Here is a 14,602-nt window from a genome sequence, read left to right as displayed (position 1 = left end):
TTAAAAGCACTACAACAGGAACAATGTCTCAGCCAGTGTCGAAAGCCAGTGAATAAAAGTGAGTTTTTAGGGAGGATTTAAAGATGGACAGTGAAGGGGCCTGTCTGATCTGCAGCGGCAAGGTGTTCCAGAGTGCCGGGGCAGCAACAGAAAAGGCTCTATCCCCTCTCGCAGCACGGTCGACACGAGGTCCTAGGAGGTCTTCGTAACTCTCCTTCATGCTCGAGAGTGGTCCCCACGTACTCGAGGCCTCAGCTAGGTCGTGGCGTTTTTCTCAAGATGTTAAAAAAATGCACGCTAGTAAAAAAAAAAGGTGGCCGTGGAAAAAAATCGATACTTTTTTTACTCGTTGGGTTAGTCGTAGTTGGTTGGCATGTTGGTCGTAGGGAATCGAGGGTAGTCATAGATAGTCTCATCATAGTCGAAGGGAGGTCGTCTTCACTCCCTACTATTCGGTGTCCAAATTTCCCAAAGTTAGTTGTAGCTAGTCTTCAACATAGTTGAAGGAGGTTGAAGGAGGTCTTCAACATAGTCGAAGGAGGTTGAAGGAGGTCTTCAACATGTCATTTTTTCAAACTCTTCTAAACTGTCCAATTAGGTCGCCCAAGTGGGACAGCCCCTTTAGCTGATCCACCCATTCATTGTTATATATTTGAGGAATGTACAATTGAAGTTTGAAATTAAGTTTTTAGATCTGATAGATGACGGTCGATGCATCTTGTGTTTCCAGATCTCCCTGTCCAAGTGAGGGACCAATCAAGTGTACCCACCCATCCAAAGGGGCAAGATCAATGAAAAATGATAGTTTATCTCAATGAATAGAAATAGTAACTGGATACATATATCAATCATTACAATAAATCATCAATATTTTTCCTTTTTTGTTACCAATTTGATAATGATGGCCTTGAGATTTATTTCATCTTTATTTTACTGGATCGACCCACACACACAATCAGGATTTGTTTTTCCGCATTTAATGTTGCGATTATTTCTGCTTCCCGTTCCATTCCGATCGGCAACAGTGAGGAAATCTGACAGGAAAATCCTTAACTATTCCAAGGAAAAGCTTCTAATTGTCTACCTATCCAGAGTCCAGATGGTGGAAAAGTTGCCATGGATTATTTTTAGATATACATATAATTATGTAATTAGGAATGACCATATTTTTAAATGTCATTTTTATTACACCAGATATCACAGCAGTGGTCGGGGCCTTGCGTTTATCTGGTTTATAGTTAAAGCAGCAAAATTATTACATTTCTGAAAAGAGATATAAACACAAATATTGCCAAAAATACCATCTTCCTGTGGCAGAGGAAGTTTCAGTAAATTATTGCTCGAATTGTCAGCTCTATTGAGTAACTGCTCTTTGCACAAACAGTGGATAAATATATCTTGAATGTGTTGCAATTTCTATACAGTCATAGATCTGTCAGCACAGAAACAGGCCCTTCGGCCCACCTTGTCCATGCTGACATACTGGGCTAGTCCCATTTCCCTGCATTCTCTTCACCCTCTGCACGGAGCTGATCAAATGTCTTTTTAAAATTACGTCTGTTCTATGAGATTACAGAACAGAATGACATCTGTCCTTACATCTGTCGGCATTTCTGTACACAGAGGAATCTTTAAAAATGATTTTGAATTATACGTTTGTATCTCCTACTCAGCAAAACAAACTTTGGGATCTTAAAGTTCGACTGTTTATTCTGCATGGATCTGAAACCGTCTCGGACTGAGTCATTTACAGGAATAAGTGCAAAGGGCGATGATTTTGCGTCTATTTATAATCAGCAGTCAGTGTACAGGGACGGGATACTGAGTTGGATGATCAGCCATGATCATATTGAATGGCGGTGCAGGCTCGACGGGCCGAATGGCCTACTCCTGCACCTAATTTCTATGTTTCTATCCACCAACCCTACTTGGGTGATTTGCAGTGTCACTGGGTTAAACATACATGTTCACATGTGGGTCAGGCAGCATCACTGGTGAGAAGGAATGGGTGACTTTTCCGGTCGAGACCCTTCTTCAGACACGGAACGTCACCCATTCCTTTTCTCTAGAGATGCTGCCTGAGTTACTCCAGCATTTTGAGTCTTTGGTTTGTGTCAGCATCTGCAGTTCCTTCCTACACAAGGTTAAATGACGACTAGTTAATGCTGGAGTTGTCTGCAGGCAAGATGCTGTGTTTGTCACGAGGCTCGCAGGTTGAAGCAAGTTCAAGTTTATTGTCATGTGTCCCTGATAGGACAATGTAATTCTTGCTTTGCTTCAGCACAACAGGACATAGTAGGCATTGACTACAAAACACATGAATAAATAAACGGATAAAGTGTAAATAACAAATAATGGGTTATTAATGTTCAGAGTTTTGTCAGAGCCGCCAGGTTTAATAGCCTGATGGCTGTGGGGAAGTAGCTATTCCTGAACCTGGTTGTTGCAGTCTTCAGGCTCCTGTACCTTCTACCTGAAGGTAGCAGGGAAATGAGTGTGTGGCCAGGATGGTGTGGGTCTTTGATGATACTGCCAGCCTTTTTGAGGCAGCGACTTCGATAAATCCCCTCGATGGAAGGAAGGTCAGAGCCGATGATGGACTGGGCAGTGTTTACTACTTTTTGTAGTCACTTCCTCTCCAGGGCGCTCAAGTTGCCGAACCAAAGCCACGATGCAACGGGTCAGCATGCTCTCTACTGTGCACGTGTAGAAGTTAGAGAGAGTCTTCCTTGACAAACCGACTCTCCGTAATCTTCTCAGGAAGTAGAGGCGCTGATGAGCTTTCTTGATAATTGCATTAGTGTTCTCGGACCAGGAAAGATCTTCAGAGATGTGCACGCCCAGGAATTTGAATCTCTTGACCCTTTCAACCATCGACCCGTTGATATAAACGGGACAGTGGGTCCACATCCTACTCCTTATTATCTACAGTTTGTTTGTATATTTTCACCATGATTACACCTGTTTATTACAAATATCTCTGTGGCCACTGGACTGAGGTCACGCTGCATTACCCTTTAGAATTCATTCAATTGGTCAAAGAGTTTCCCTCAAGTTACAGCCATTTGTAAAAAGGAAATAGTTTTATCTGAAACATTTGACAGCAGCTTCACTTTGGGGGAGGTTTGTTCCACATTTACAGTGCCCTCCATAATGTTTGGGACAAAGACCCATCATTTATTTATTTGACACTGTACTCCACAATTTGAGATTTGTAATATTAAAAAATCCCATGTGGTTAAAGTGCACATTGTCAGATTTTAATAAAGGCCATTTTTATACATTTTGGTTTCACCATGTAGAAATTACAGCGGTGTTTATACATAGTCCCCCCATATGTCGAGTAGTTGTAATATTGTATATGTAAGAGAGATGGTATGTATAAAGATATTGGTAACAAAATGTGTTCACTCACAATAATACTTTATTAGCCAAGTATATTTTGCAACATACGAGGAATTTCATTTGCCAAGTCAGTCATACAAATAAAAAGCAACGGAACACACAAAACACATTTTAACATAAACATCCACCACAGTGACTCCTCCACATTCCCCACTGTGATGGAAGTTCAATCTCTTCCCTTCTTTGCTCTCGTGCGGTCTGGGGCCTCGAGCCCTCTGTTGACGGGACGATCTTGGCTCCCGTAGCCGGCAGCGTTTGGGCGCTCCGCGTCGAGGCGATCTGCTCCCACATCGGGGGGATGTCAGCTCCCCCGCGCTGGCGATCAGACCCCATGTCGGGGCTGGTCGAACCTTCCGCTACGTTGGAGCTCCCGACATCCACGGCCTCTCCCGAGACTGCGAGCTCCCGATGTAAAGTCCGCAGGCCGCGCGCGGTTGGAGCGATCCCAAGCAAGGGATCGACACTGATGCAAGTCCACGCCCCACGGTGGCGCCCAAGGTCAGTCCAAGGTGGGGTCCAGCTCCATCGATGGTTGGCCGCAGAGTGACCGGAGATACGGCCCAGAAAACAATCGCAGCTCCGACAAGGTAAGAAACCCCTCCCCCTCCCCCCCACCCCATATAACCCCCCCTCCCCCCCCCCCCCCCCCCCACATATAACAAAACCCCTCCCCCCCCCCCCCCCCCCCCCCCCCCCCCCATTCATAACAAACCCGAGAACATTCACACAAACTTAATTTAACACACACTAAAAATAAAAAATAGACAAACAGACAGACTGTTGGCGGGGCTGCCAATCGTGCAGCGCCCCCTGGTGGTATAATTGAGTCATACCACAGTGTTAGACAAAAGGAAGTTTATTGTCTGTTGTACAATCATTCCAATGTAGAATATCGTGATCTGCGAGCAAAGGCTAAACATTACATTCCTGACATTCAACTGTGTGGGGGGTCAGTGGCTGATCGCTGCACACAGGTGGTAGACTAATTGGAGCATTGTGTTTGCATACTAGCTACACCAAGGATATCTCCCCTCACACTACCAGCACCCCTCTCCCTGCAACCCCCCCTCTCCCTGCAACCCCCCTCTCACTACAACCCCCCCTCTCCACCCTCCACTGTACATCTTAATCAACATCGGACAATGTAGATGGATTTGAATGGACCCGTTGACATCTGGGGCAGTCAAATGGAAGAGTTACAAGTGTAATATCTTTCACAAATTAAATAACTTTAGAATGGTGGACCATGATGGTAATTAAGTGAATGTTCATCTAATATTTGTTATAAAAATTACTAAGATGAAACAAGGAAAATATTGCTGCTTAAATATACTCTAGAATAAAACTATAAAGTGCATCTTTTTATATAAATGAAGGCACTTTAGGTAAACCAGCCGCTGTTTCTTGCAGTTGCGGGCGTTTTGCTAAAACCTGGTATTCCATCCACACTCATCGAGCTGTGTGGTCGTCCCCCTGCTCTCCGCAGAGCTCGCATCTTCCACCTGCCCGAAACTCGGAGATTCCACACCGACCTCGGTCTCATTCACAGTCCCACTGGGAAAAGCAACAAAACGCCGTTAGTATCTGGTGCATTCATTCAGAAAGACATTTGTATTTAATGCCCAAATCATTTTCATGAACAAACTTTAATTCTATATCCCTTTCTAGTAACTATTCTAGAATGGATAGCAGGTGGTGCAGAGATACCTCACCCCATCCTGACTACGGGTGCTGTCTATGTGGAGTTTGTACGTTCTCCCCGTGACCAGCAAGGAACCTCCTTCCACATTCCAAAGCTGTGCAGGTTTGTAGATCAATATGCTCCTGTAAATTATCCCTGAGTGTGTAGGATAGAAATAGTGTACAGCACAGACTCAGTGGGCCGAAGGGCCTGTTTCCACACCATATCTCTAAACTAAACTTGTGTGTACCAAGTTACAATCTTAAAAAAATCAATGGACCATGTCAAGTGGGATATGGGCCAAACTTGGGCAGATGGGACTAGTGTCGATGAGGCATCTTGGTCAGCAGGGGCAAGTTGGGCTGAAGGGCCTGTTTCCATGCTGTATCACTGTATAAGTGTTCTCGTGTTACACAGTTGCATTTGTGAATAATGTAAAGAATCCAGTAACAAAGGTATATAACCGTGTCTCTCGACTGAGGAGATGTGGCAGATAGTGCAGGTCTAATTCAGTTGCTACTTACTCTCAGCTGAATATGCAACACCATCTTTCAGGGAGGATTTTGATTCAACAAACATTTCTGCAATGCTTATTATTAACTTTATATAAACAGTTTCCACACGGCACCAGAATGAGTCGAATTGGTTTTATAATCAAGAAACGTTCTCCACTGCCTGACCTCTATGATTAGAGTTGATAATCAAGTATTGTATTTGGTCAAGATTAATATTTAGTTTCATGTCACCCCACTGTGCAAAGAGCAGTTTAATATTTAAATATATATCCAAAATGATCATTGTGTTATCCACTGGAATAGTTTGTGGTCACAATGGTAATGTCACGTTGGTTCACAAAGTAATGGATGAGAATGACACAACTGCTCTGATATCTAAAATACTGCATCTTACACCCAGACTCATGATTTTATACACCTCTATAAGATCACCCCTCATCCTCCTGCACTCTAAGGAATATCGTCCCAGCCTACTCAACATCTCCCTGCAGCTCACACCCTCGAGCCCTGGCAACATCCTCGTAAATCTTCTCTGTTCCCCCTTTCCAGTTTCCTAATTGGACATTTATCCAGCCTTCATTGGTGGATGTTGTGGTCATTTTTTCCGTAGCTTCTTCAGCTGGAAGTTAATTCCATAAAACTATCGTGGTCACCAGGTTTGTTTAAGAAAGAACTGCAGATGCTGGAAAAATCGTAGATAGACACCAATGCTGGAGAAACTCAGCGGGAGGTGAGGCAGCATCTATGGAGAGAAGGAATAGGTGATGTCTCGGGTCGAGACCCTTCTTCAGACTGATGTCCTTGCTTTCTCCCTCCTTCCCAGCTCTCCCACAAGCCTACTGTCTCCGCCTCTTCCTTTCTTTTTCCCGCCCCCTTTGACATTAGTCTGAAGAAGGGTCGCGACCCGAAACGTCACCTATTCTCTCCGTAGATGCTGCCTCACAATACACAACAGGTGCAGGAGTAGGCCATTCAGCCCTTCGAGCCAGCATCACCATTCAATGTGATCATGGCTGATCATCCACAATCAGTACCCCGTTCCTGCCTTCTCCCCATATCCCCTGAGCACTATTTTTAAGAGCCCTGTCTAGCTCTTTCTTGAAAGTATCCAGAGAACCGGCCTCCACCACTCTCTGAGGCAGAGAATTCCACAGACTCACCACTTTCTGTGAGAAAGTGTTTCCTTGTCTCCGTTCTAAATGGCTCACTCCTTATTCTTAAACTGTGGCCCCTGGTTCTGGACTCCCCCAACATCTGGAACATGTTTCCTGCAGCTAGTGTGTCCAAACCCTTAACACATCTAATTTTGCAGCTGAAATTCCTCATTCCAGGATGCAGTCTCCTAATTTTTGCTGAGTTTCTCCAGCATTTTGGTCTCACGTGACCAGACTTAGTCAGTTACTCATAGAAGGCACTTTGCAGTTGCTCTGTAGGGAGTGACAGTAAGTAACAGATTAAAGAATAAAACACTCACCTTGATCACACGATCCCATTCCCTGCAAGAATTGGTGATTAATCATTTCCAGGGCGTGATCGGATGATGCATGAGCTTCACTGATCAATATGTCATCACTAAACTTCAGTCAATGTTACAATCAGCCTGGATTCCCACAAATTAAAGCCACCTACCTGCCAGTTTCAAAGTGTAAATATCCCACATCTTATAGGGAAAAAGAAAGTGCACCAACTTTGTCTGAATATTCCATGGAATCTTTGCTTTGCAGCAGTCACCTTATTCCCGACATTTAATCCTCAGTTAAAGATTCAACTCTTGGATTTCTAGATAACTCCAGCAATAGTGTTGTCTCACTCCCTCTCTGCTCACCATTAGTCTACGTACAGGCTTGAAGGGCCGAATAGACCATAGACAATAGGTGCAGGAGTAGGCCATTCAGCCCTTCGAGCCAGCACCACCATTCAATATGACCATGGCTGAGCATCTAAAATCAGTACCCGTTCCTGCATTCTCCCCACATCCCTTGATTCCTTTAGCCTAAAGAGCTAAATCTAACTCTCTCTTGAAAACTTCCAGTGAATTGGCCTCCACTGCCTTCAGTGGCAGAGAATTCCACAGATTCACAACTCTCTGGGTGAAAACGTTTTTTTCTCATCTCAGTCCTAAATGGCCAACTCCTTATTCTTAAACTGTGTGACCCCTGGTTCTGGACTCCCCCAACATGGGGAACATGTTTCCTGCATCTAGCCTACTAGCCTGCACCTATTTTCTATGTTTACAGTATCTGCAACAGGGGGAACCTTCATCGGATCTCGGTGCTAATCTTGGGTTAACTAGTGAAAGATGTTTGAGTTGAGAAGGAAACACAACACAATATAATAACTCTTATCACATGCTGAGACAGACAAGGAAGCAGAACCTCGGGAGGTCGACGGAACAGCAGGAAGGGGAGGAGGTTTCAGCCGGAAAGATTCCAGGATAAAAGGTGGGAAGACTGGACTGGGACCAGGAAGGTTCATCCTTGGAGAAATCTGGGATATTGGTTCCGGTGAAAACGCCGAGATTGGCCAAAGGGTGGGAAAAGCGACACAGCTGTGGGGATAAAAGAAAGGAGAGGCGATGAGGTGCAGCAATGTCATAAGGAATTATTATACTACGTCACAGTACAACAAAGCAGACCAACAACTACTGTCTGAAGAAGGGTTTCGGCCCGAAACGTTGCCTATTTCCTTCGCTCCATGCAAAGAGTTGAACAATGTCCACTATAGGAAATAGGCAACGTTTCGGGCCAAAACCCGGAAGGGTTTCGGCCCGAAACGTTGCCTATTTCCTTCGCTCCATAGATGCTGCTGCACCCGCTGAGTTTCTCCAGCTTTTTTGTGTAACCTTCGATTCTCCAGCATCTGCAGTTCCCTCTTAAACTACTGTCCTTTACCTGGATCAAGCCCGCCCGTGTGGGTAATAACATATGATTTTGGGAAAGAAATATATAAGTTGAGTCTGATTTGTTGTACAGTTTTAAATGTTGCACAGAGAAAAAACAAACTATTTGTACACAGACATCATTGTTTACAAATGAGAAGAACACTGACCAGTGAGAAAGAACATTTATTTGAAGCAGCGTTTTATCTGCAGATTAACACACAGATCACAAATGGGTGTTGTTAACAACAAGGGTAGTTTGCACACTGATACCTCCCTGCTTGAGTTGAGGATCAGATGTCAACAGATAGTATTGGGCCTAGAGGTGGGGACACTGGTCATTAATAACGCGCTCACTGAGGATGTTTGATCACTCAGGGCATCTCCGCACCTTCCTCGAGATTTGAAACGCACATTTATGGTTCTAGTGCTTTTTTCCATTTACGAGTGTCCGTTCTTGGGGCTGAATCCAACGTGGAAATCGTTACTCATTAGTGTAGGAAGGAACGGCAAATGCAGGTTTAAACCGAAGATAGACACAATATGCTGGAGTAACTCAGCGGGAGAGAAGGAATGGGTGACGTTTTGGGTCAAGATCCTTCTTCAGACCGGTTCCTTCTTTCCAGAGATGCTGCCTGTCCTGCTGAGTTACTCCAGCTTCTTGTGTCTATCTGTAGTTCCTTCCTAAACTAAGAACAAGGTTGCCATTCACAAGTACACACACTGCCGTGAGCAGCTCAGCGATGACCACTATACAGTCACACTGGGGGCAGGAACATTAACTAGAGCTAGATCATCTGTCGTTAATGTACTGGCATCAAACATATCTCACAGCAAAGGTTGGTGAAAGGCAGTTTTTGCGGGCTAGTGTAACACACATTTCCACGATACCTGTTGGAGCGTCCACATGGCAAATGAGAGTTTACAACATCCTTTGACAACCTGTCAATGCTGGACATTAGCAACAAGACAGAATATGCAGGAAACACTCAGCTGGTCAGGCATCATCTGTGGAAAGTGAAACAATTAACCAGAACCCTGTTCTGAAACGTTGACCGTTTCTCTGCTGCCTCACGGCGCCAGAGACCCGGGTGCTGTCTGTGTGGAGTTTGCATGTTCTCCCTGTGACCACATGGGTTTTCTCCGGGTGCTCCGATTTCCTCCCACATATTAAAGACCCTCTGTAAATTGTCCCTAGTGTGTAGGGAGTGGATGGGATAGTGGGTAACATAGACATTTGCTAGTGTTACTTTTAATCCCATCATCAATATACATTAATGATTGAGATGATGGGTTTAGAAGTAACACCAGCAAATTTGCAGATGACACAAAGCTGAGTGTGAACTGTGAAGAGGATGCTAGGAGATTGCAGGGTGACTTGGACAGGTTGAGTGAGTGGGCAGATGCAGTATAATGTAGATAAATGTGAGGTTATCCACTTTGGCAGCAAAAACAAGAGGGCAGATAATTATCTCAATGGTGTCAGATTAGGAAATAGGGAAGTGCAACGAGACCTGGGTATCCTTGTACACCGGTCACTGAAAGTAAGTATGCAGGTACAGCAAGCAGTGAAGAAAGCTAATGGCATGTTGGCCTTCATAACAAGAGGATTTAAGTATAAGAGTAAAGAGGTCCTTCTGCAGTTGTACAGGGCCCTGGCGAGACCACATCTGGAGTATTGCATACAGTTTTGGTCTCCTAATTTGAGGAAGGACATCCTTGCTATTGAGGCAGTGCAGTGTAGGTTCACGAGGTTAATTCCTGGGATGGCGGGACTGTCATATGATGAAAGATTAGAAAGACTGGGCTTTTGTTCACTGAAATTTAGAGGGATGAGTGGGGACTTTATAGAAACTTATAAAATTATAAAAGGACTGGAAAAGCTTGATGCGGGAAAAATGTTCCCAATGTTGGGCGAGTCCAGAACCAGGGGCCACACAGTCTTAGAATAAAGGGGAGGCCATTTAAAACTGAGATGAGAAAAAACTTTTTCACCCAGAGAGTTGTGAATTTGTGGCATTCTCTGCCGCAGAGGGCAGTGGAGGCCAAGTCACTGGATAGATTTAAGAGAGAGTTAGATAGAGCTCTAGGGGCTAGTGGAATCAAGGGATATGGGGAGAAGGCAGGCACGGGTTACTGATTGGGGACGATGATCACAATGAATGGCGGTGCTGGCACGAAGGGCCGAATGGCCTCCTCCTGCACCTATTGTCTATGTTTCTCTGCTTATAGAACCGTTGTGAATGGGTGATCGATGGTCGGTGTGGACTTGGGCTTGTTCCACTCACTGAATCCAGATGCTGCCTGACCCTCATGGCATTTCCAGCATATTTTGTTTATAAGCGGTGCTTTTCAACAAATTGTTTATTCCCTGGAGTGAAGTTTGAGCTGCTGACACTGTGGTACAACGTCGAGGTTGGCCAAGTACAGCGCGGTGCAAGATGTGGGGGAACAATGAGTAACAAAGCCTGCGCTAGTGAGTGGCCACAGGCCCAGCCCTGACAATGGTGCCGTTAGTTTTGAACCTGAGACACGGTGGAGGTCGCAGCCTTGTCCCTTCGGTCCAGTGTTGGGGGCCGGGACGTCTGGCCACTGGGGATCTGGCTGGTCAGTCGATGCCACCTGGTAAACGGAAACACACCATTCAGAACGTAGACGAGGAGACACTTCTATGAGACACTCTTATGTAAAAGAATATGTGTGTTATGATTGTGTTTATCATTTGTTTGGTTGTTTTGTTGTTTGTCTTTTGCACAAAAGTCCGCGAGCATTGCCACTTTCATTTCACTGCACATCTCGTATGTGTATGTGACAAATAAACTTGACTTGACTTGACTTCTTCACACAGTGAGCTGTGAGTCTAGGAATTCCCTGCCTCACAGGGTGGTGGAGGCCGGTTCTGGAATGAGCTGCCAGAGGAAGCTGCAGATGTGATAATGACATTTAAACATTATCATGTTGGGACAGATATATGGATAGGAAGGGTGTAGAGGGGATGGGCCAAATGAGACTTGCCCAGAATGCTTCTTCTTGTGTGTGGCATGCACAGCCTAATGTTGTTGGACAGCTTGTTCTATTTGATGGTGCACGCCAGGTTGATTGCATTCATCGACCCACAGAGATGCTAATTGGGTTGATATGGACAAGGTGGGCTGAATGTGTAAGCAGGAACTGCAGGTGCTGGTTTAAACCAAAGATAGACACAACATGCTGGAGTAACTCAGCGGGACAGGCAGCATCTCTGGAGAGAAGGAATGGGTGACGTTTCGGGTCGAGACCCTTCTTCAGACTCAACCCGAAACGTCACCCATTCCTTCTCTCCAGAGATGCTGCCTGTCCTGCTGAGTACCTCCAGTATTTTGTTTCAATCTTAGATGGGCCGAATGGCCTGTTTCTGTACTGTACACCTCTATGATATTAATATTTATTGTAATAGATCTCTGAAGTACACCAGCGTGTATTACCATGGACAGCTGTTCACAGCTCACCCCTCCCGCAGTTACTTGTGGTGACGGTGGATAGCAACGTACCTTTTCTTGCTTTCCTGAGCAACAGTGGCTGATGCCAGGAGATTCTTGTACATCTGCGATTTTAAATACCGTGGATAAGAATCCTGCAGGAGCAAGATCAACATTCAACATGAGGAGCACCTTCAGCAACAGACTGGTTCCACCAAGATGCAGCACAGAACCTTGTTCCCTGTGGCTATCAAACTGGACAACTCCCCCCCCCCCCCCCCCCCCTCTGTCGTGGGGTAGACTGAGACCCCCCCCCCCCTTCCCCCCCCCCCCCCCCCCCCCAATCTTGCAATCTTCACTTTAATTTCATGTTCCATGTATTCTGTTGTGTTTTATGAATTTGAGGAAGGACATTCTTGCTATTGAGGGAGTGCAGCGTTGGTTCACCAGGTTAATTCCCGGGATGGCGGGACTGTCATATGCTGAGAGAATGGAGCAGCTGGGCTTGTACACTGTACAGTTTAGAAGGATGAGAGGGGATCTCATTGAAACATATAAGATTATTAAGGGTTTGGACACGCTAGAGGCAGGAAACATGTTCCCAATGTTGGGGGAGTCCAGAACCAGGGGCCACAGTTTAAGAATAAGGAGTAAGCCATTTAGAACGGAGATGAGGAAATTTTTTTTCACACAGAGTTGTGAGTCTGTGGAATTCTCTGCCCCAGAGGACGGTGGAGGCCGGTTCTCTGGATACTTTCAAGAGAGAGCTAGATAGGGCTCTTAAAAATAGCGGAGTCAGAGGATATGGGGAGAAGGCAGGAACGGGGTGCTGATTGTGGATGAACAGCCATGATCACATTGAATGGCGGTGCTGGCTCGAAGGGCCAAATGGCCTCTAATCCTGCACATATTGTCTATTGTCTATTGTCTATTGGCAGATTGATTTCCCTCCTGGGATAAATAAACTTCTATCCTAAGGTAAAGGATGGTAACTTCACGCAGTAACACTCTGTACCCAACCCTCACCTTTAACCTGTTCACTGCCACCTCCGAGTATACTCAGGTCATGGCCAATAGTGACAACTAATTTGGCCGTGAACAGGTTAAATCAGAAAGCAAATAAAATAACTATTCACTGCACAAAATTGAACAAAGAATTTTAAAAGGTTAACAACATGTAGTTACTAGCACACGGTGATTTAAATTACAAAATGTAATCTGCGATTCAAGGGGTGGGGGTAACCAGATTGAAGCTTCACCGCCAGTTCTTTCTGTGTAGGAGTTTCAATGAGAAGATTTCATTTAAGGACGAGTTTCCATGTCATTCACTAAGGTGAAGATGCTGTTTATGCAGAATATAAATAGATCTATTAGATATGTGGGACATTGGAGATGATTTGTGTGAGTTTCCCTCAGACTGGATGGGGTTAGTTTCTCCTGTGCATGGATGCAATATGCAGCTACAGACCTGTGCATGGATGCAGTGTGCAGCTGTTGACCATTGCATGGGTGCAGTGTACGGACCTGTGCATGTGCAATATGCAGCTACAGACCTGTGCATGGATACAGTGTGCAGCTGTTGACCATTGCATGGGTGCAGTGTGCAGCTGTTGACCATTGCATGGATGCAGTGTGCAGCTGTTGACCGGTGCATGGATGCAGAATGCAGCTGTTGACCATTGCATGGATGCAGTGTGCAGCTGTTGACCATTGCATGGATACAGTGTGCAGCTACGGACCTGTGCATTGGTGCAGTGTGCAGCTGTTGACCTGTGCATGGATGCAGTGTGCAGCTGTTGACCTGTGCATGGGTGCAGTGTGCAGCTACAGACCTGTGCATGGGTGCAGTGTGCAGCTGTTGACCGGTGCATGGATGCAGAGTGCAGCTGTTGACCATTGCATGGGTGCAATATGCAGCTACAGACCTGTGCATGGGTGCAGTGTGCAGCTTCTGACCTTTTTCATCAGCGTGTAAACGTGCATCTGAGCATCTTCAAGGACAAAGCGATGAGGGGCATGTAAACCATCCAGTGTTTTCTCCATTGTTTTACTGTCCACATTCACCCACCTGCTGGCCCCGGCTGCAAGGAACTGCCTGTAAATGAAAGCTGGTATCAATGTTGCAGGCCGTCGCAAACACCCTGCCCAGGATTGAAGCTCATTGATGTTTTAACAAGTAAGCATGACACTCAGGACGACCACAGTGGCCCAGCGGTAGAGTTGCTGCCGTGCAGCGTTTACAGCATCAGAGACCCGGGCTCCATCCCGACTACGGGCGCTGTCTGTACGGAGTTCGGAGATTCTCCCCGTGAGGTTTCTCCAATATAGAGTCACAGAGTGAAACAGCACGGAAACAGGCCCTTCGACCCAACTTGCCCACCCCCGACCAACATGCCCCTTCTACACTAGTCCCACCCCGACCAACATGCCCCGTCTACACTAGTCCCACCCCGACCAACATGCCCCGTCTACACTAGTCCCACCCCGACCAACATGTCCCGTCTACACTAGTCCCACCCCAACCAACATGCCCCGTCTACACTCGTCCCATCCCGACCAACATGCCCCATCTACACTAGTCCCACCCCGACCAACATGCCCCATCTACACTAGTCCCACCCCGACCAACATGCCCCATCTACACTAGTCCCACCCCGACCAACAT

General features: G+C 45.8%; 2 protein-coding genes across 3 annotated transcripts in view; one reads left to right on the top strand and one right to left on the bottom strand.

Annotated features, from left to right (window-relative positions):
* pgap6 (post-glycosylphosphatidylinositol attachment to proteins 6) overlaps positions 1–886 on the top strand; it is a 44,650-nt gene extending 43,764 nt beyond the window's left edge. Inside the window, exon 17 of one of the 2 annotated variants that reach the window (XM_055650972.1) lies at positions 731–886. The gene's annotated coding sequence lies outside the window, so the exon portion shown is untranslated. The remainder of the gene's footprint in view (positions 1–730) is intronic. The other variant, XM_055650973.1, reaches the window with a different exon arrangement.
* A 5,909-nt stretch (positions 887–6,795) lies between these two features.
* rgs11 (regulator of G protein signaling 11) overlaps positions 6,796–14,602 on the bottom strand; it is a 48,380-nt gene continuing 40,573 nt past the window's right edge. The window contains exons 14-17 of the mRNA XM_055650970.1: positions 13,894–14,032; positions 12,010–12,092; positions 11,005–11,101; positions 6,796–8,149 (exon numbers count right to left, since the gene is read on the bottom strand). Coding sequence (XP_055506945.1) covers positions 7,946–8,149; positions 11,005–11,101; positions 12,010–12,092; positions 13,894–14,032 — 523 coding nt within the window. The 3' untranslated portion in view covers positions 6,796–7,945. The remainder of the gene's footprint in view (positions 8,150–11,004; positions 11,102–12,009; positions 12,093–13,893; positions 14,033–14,602) is intronic.

The sequence above is a fragment of the Leucoraja erinacea genome, chromosome 20, assembly GCF_028641065.1.
Source record: "Leucoraja erinacea ecotype New England chromosome 20, Leri_hhj_1, whole genome shotgun sequence".
NCBI lineage: Eukaryota > Metazoa > Chordata > Chondrichthyes > Rajiformes > Rajidae > Leucoraja > Leucoraja erinaceus.
Note: the sequence above shows the minus strand (reverse complement) of the source record. Positions and strands in the feature narration are given on the sequence as shown.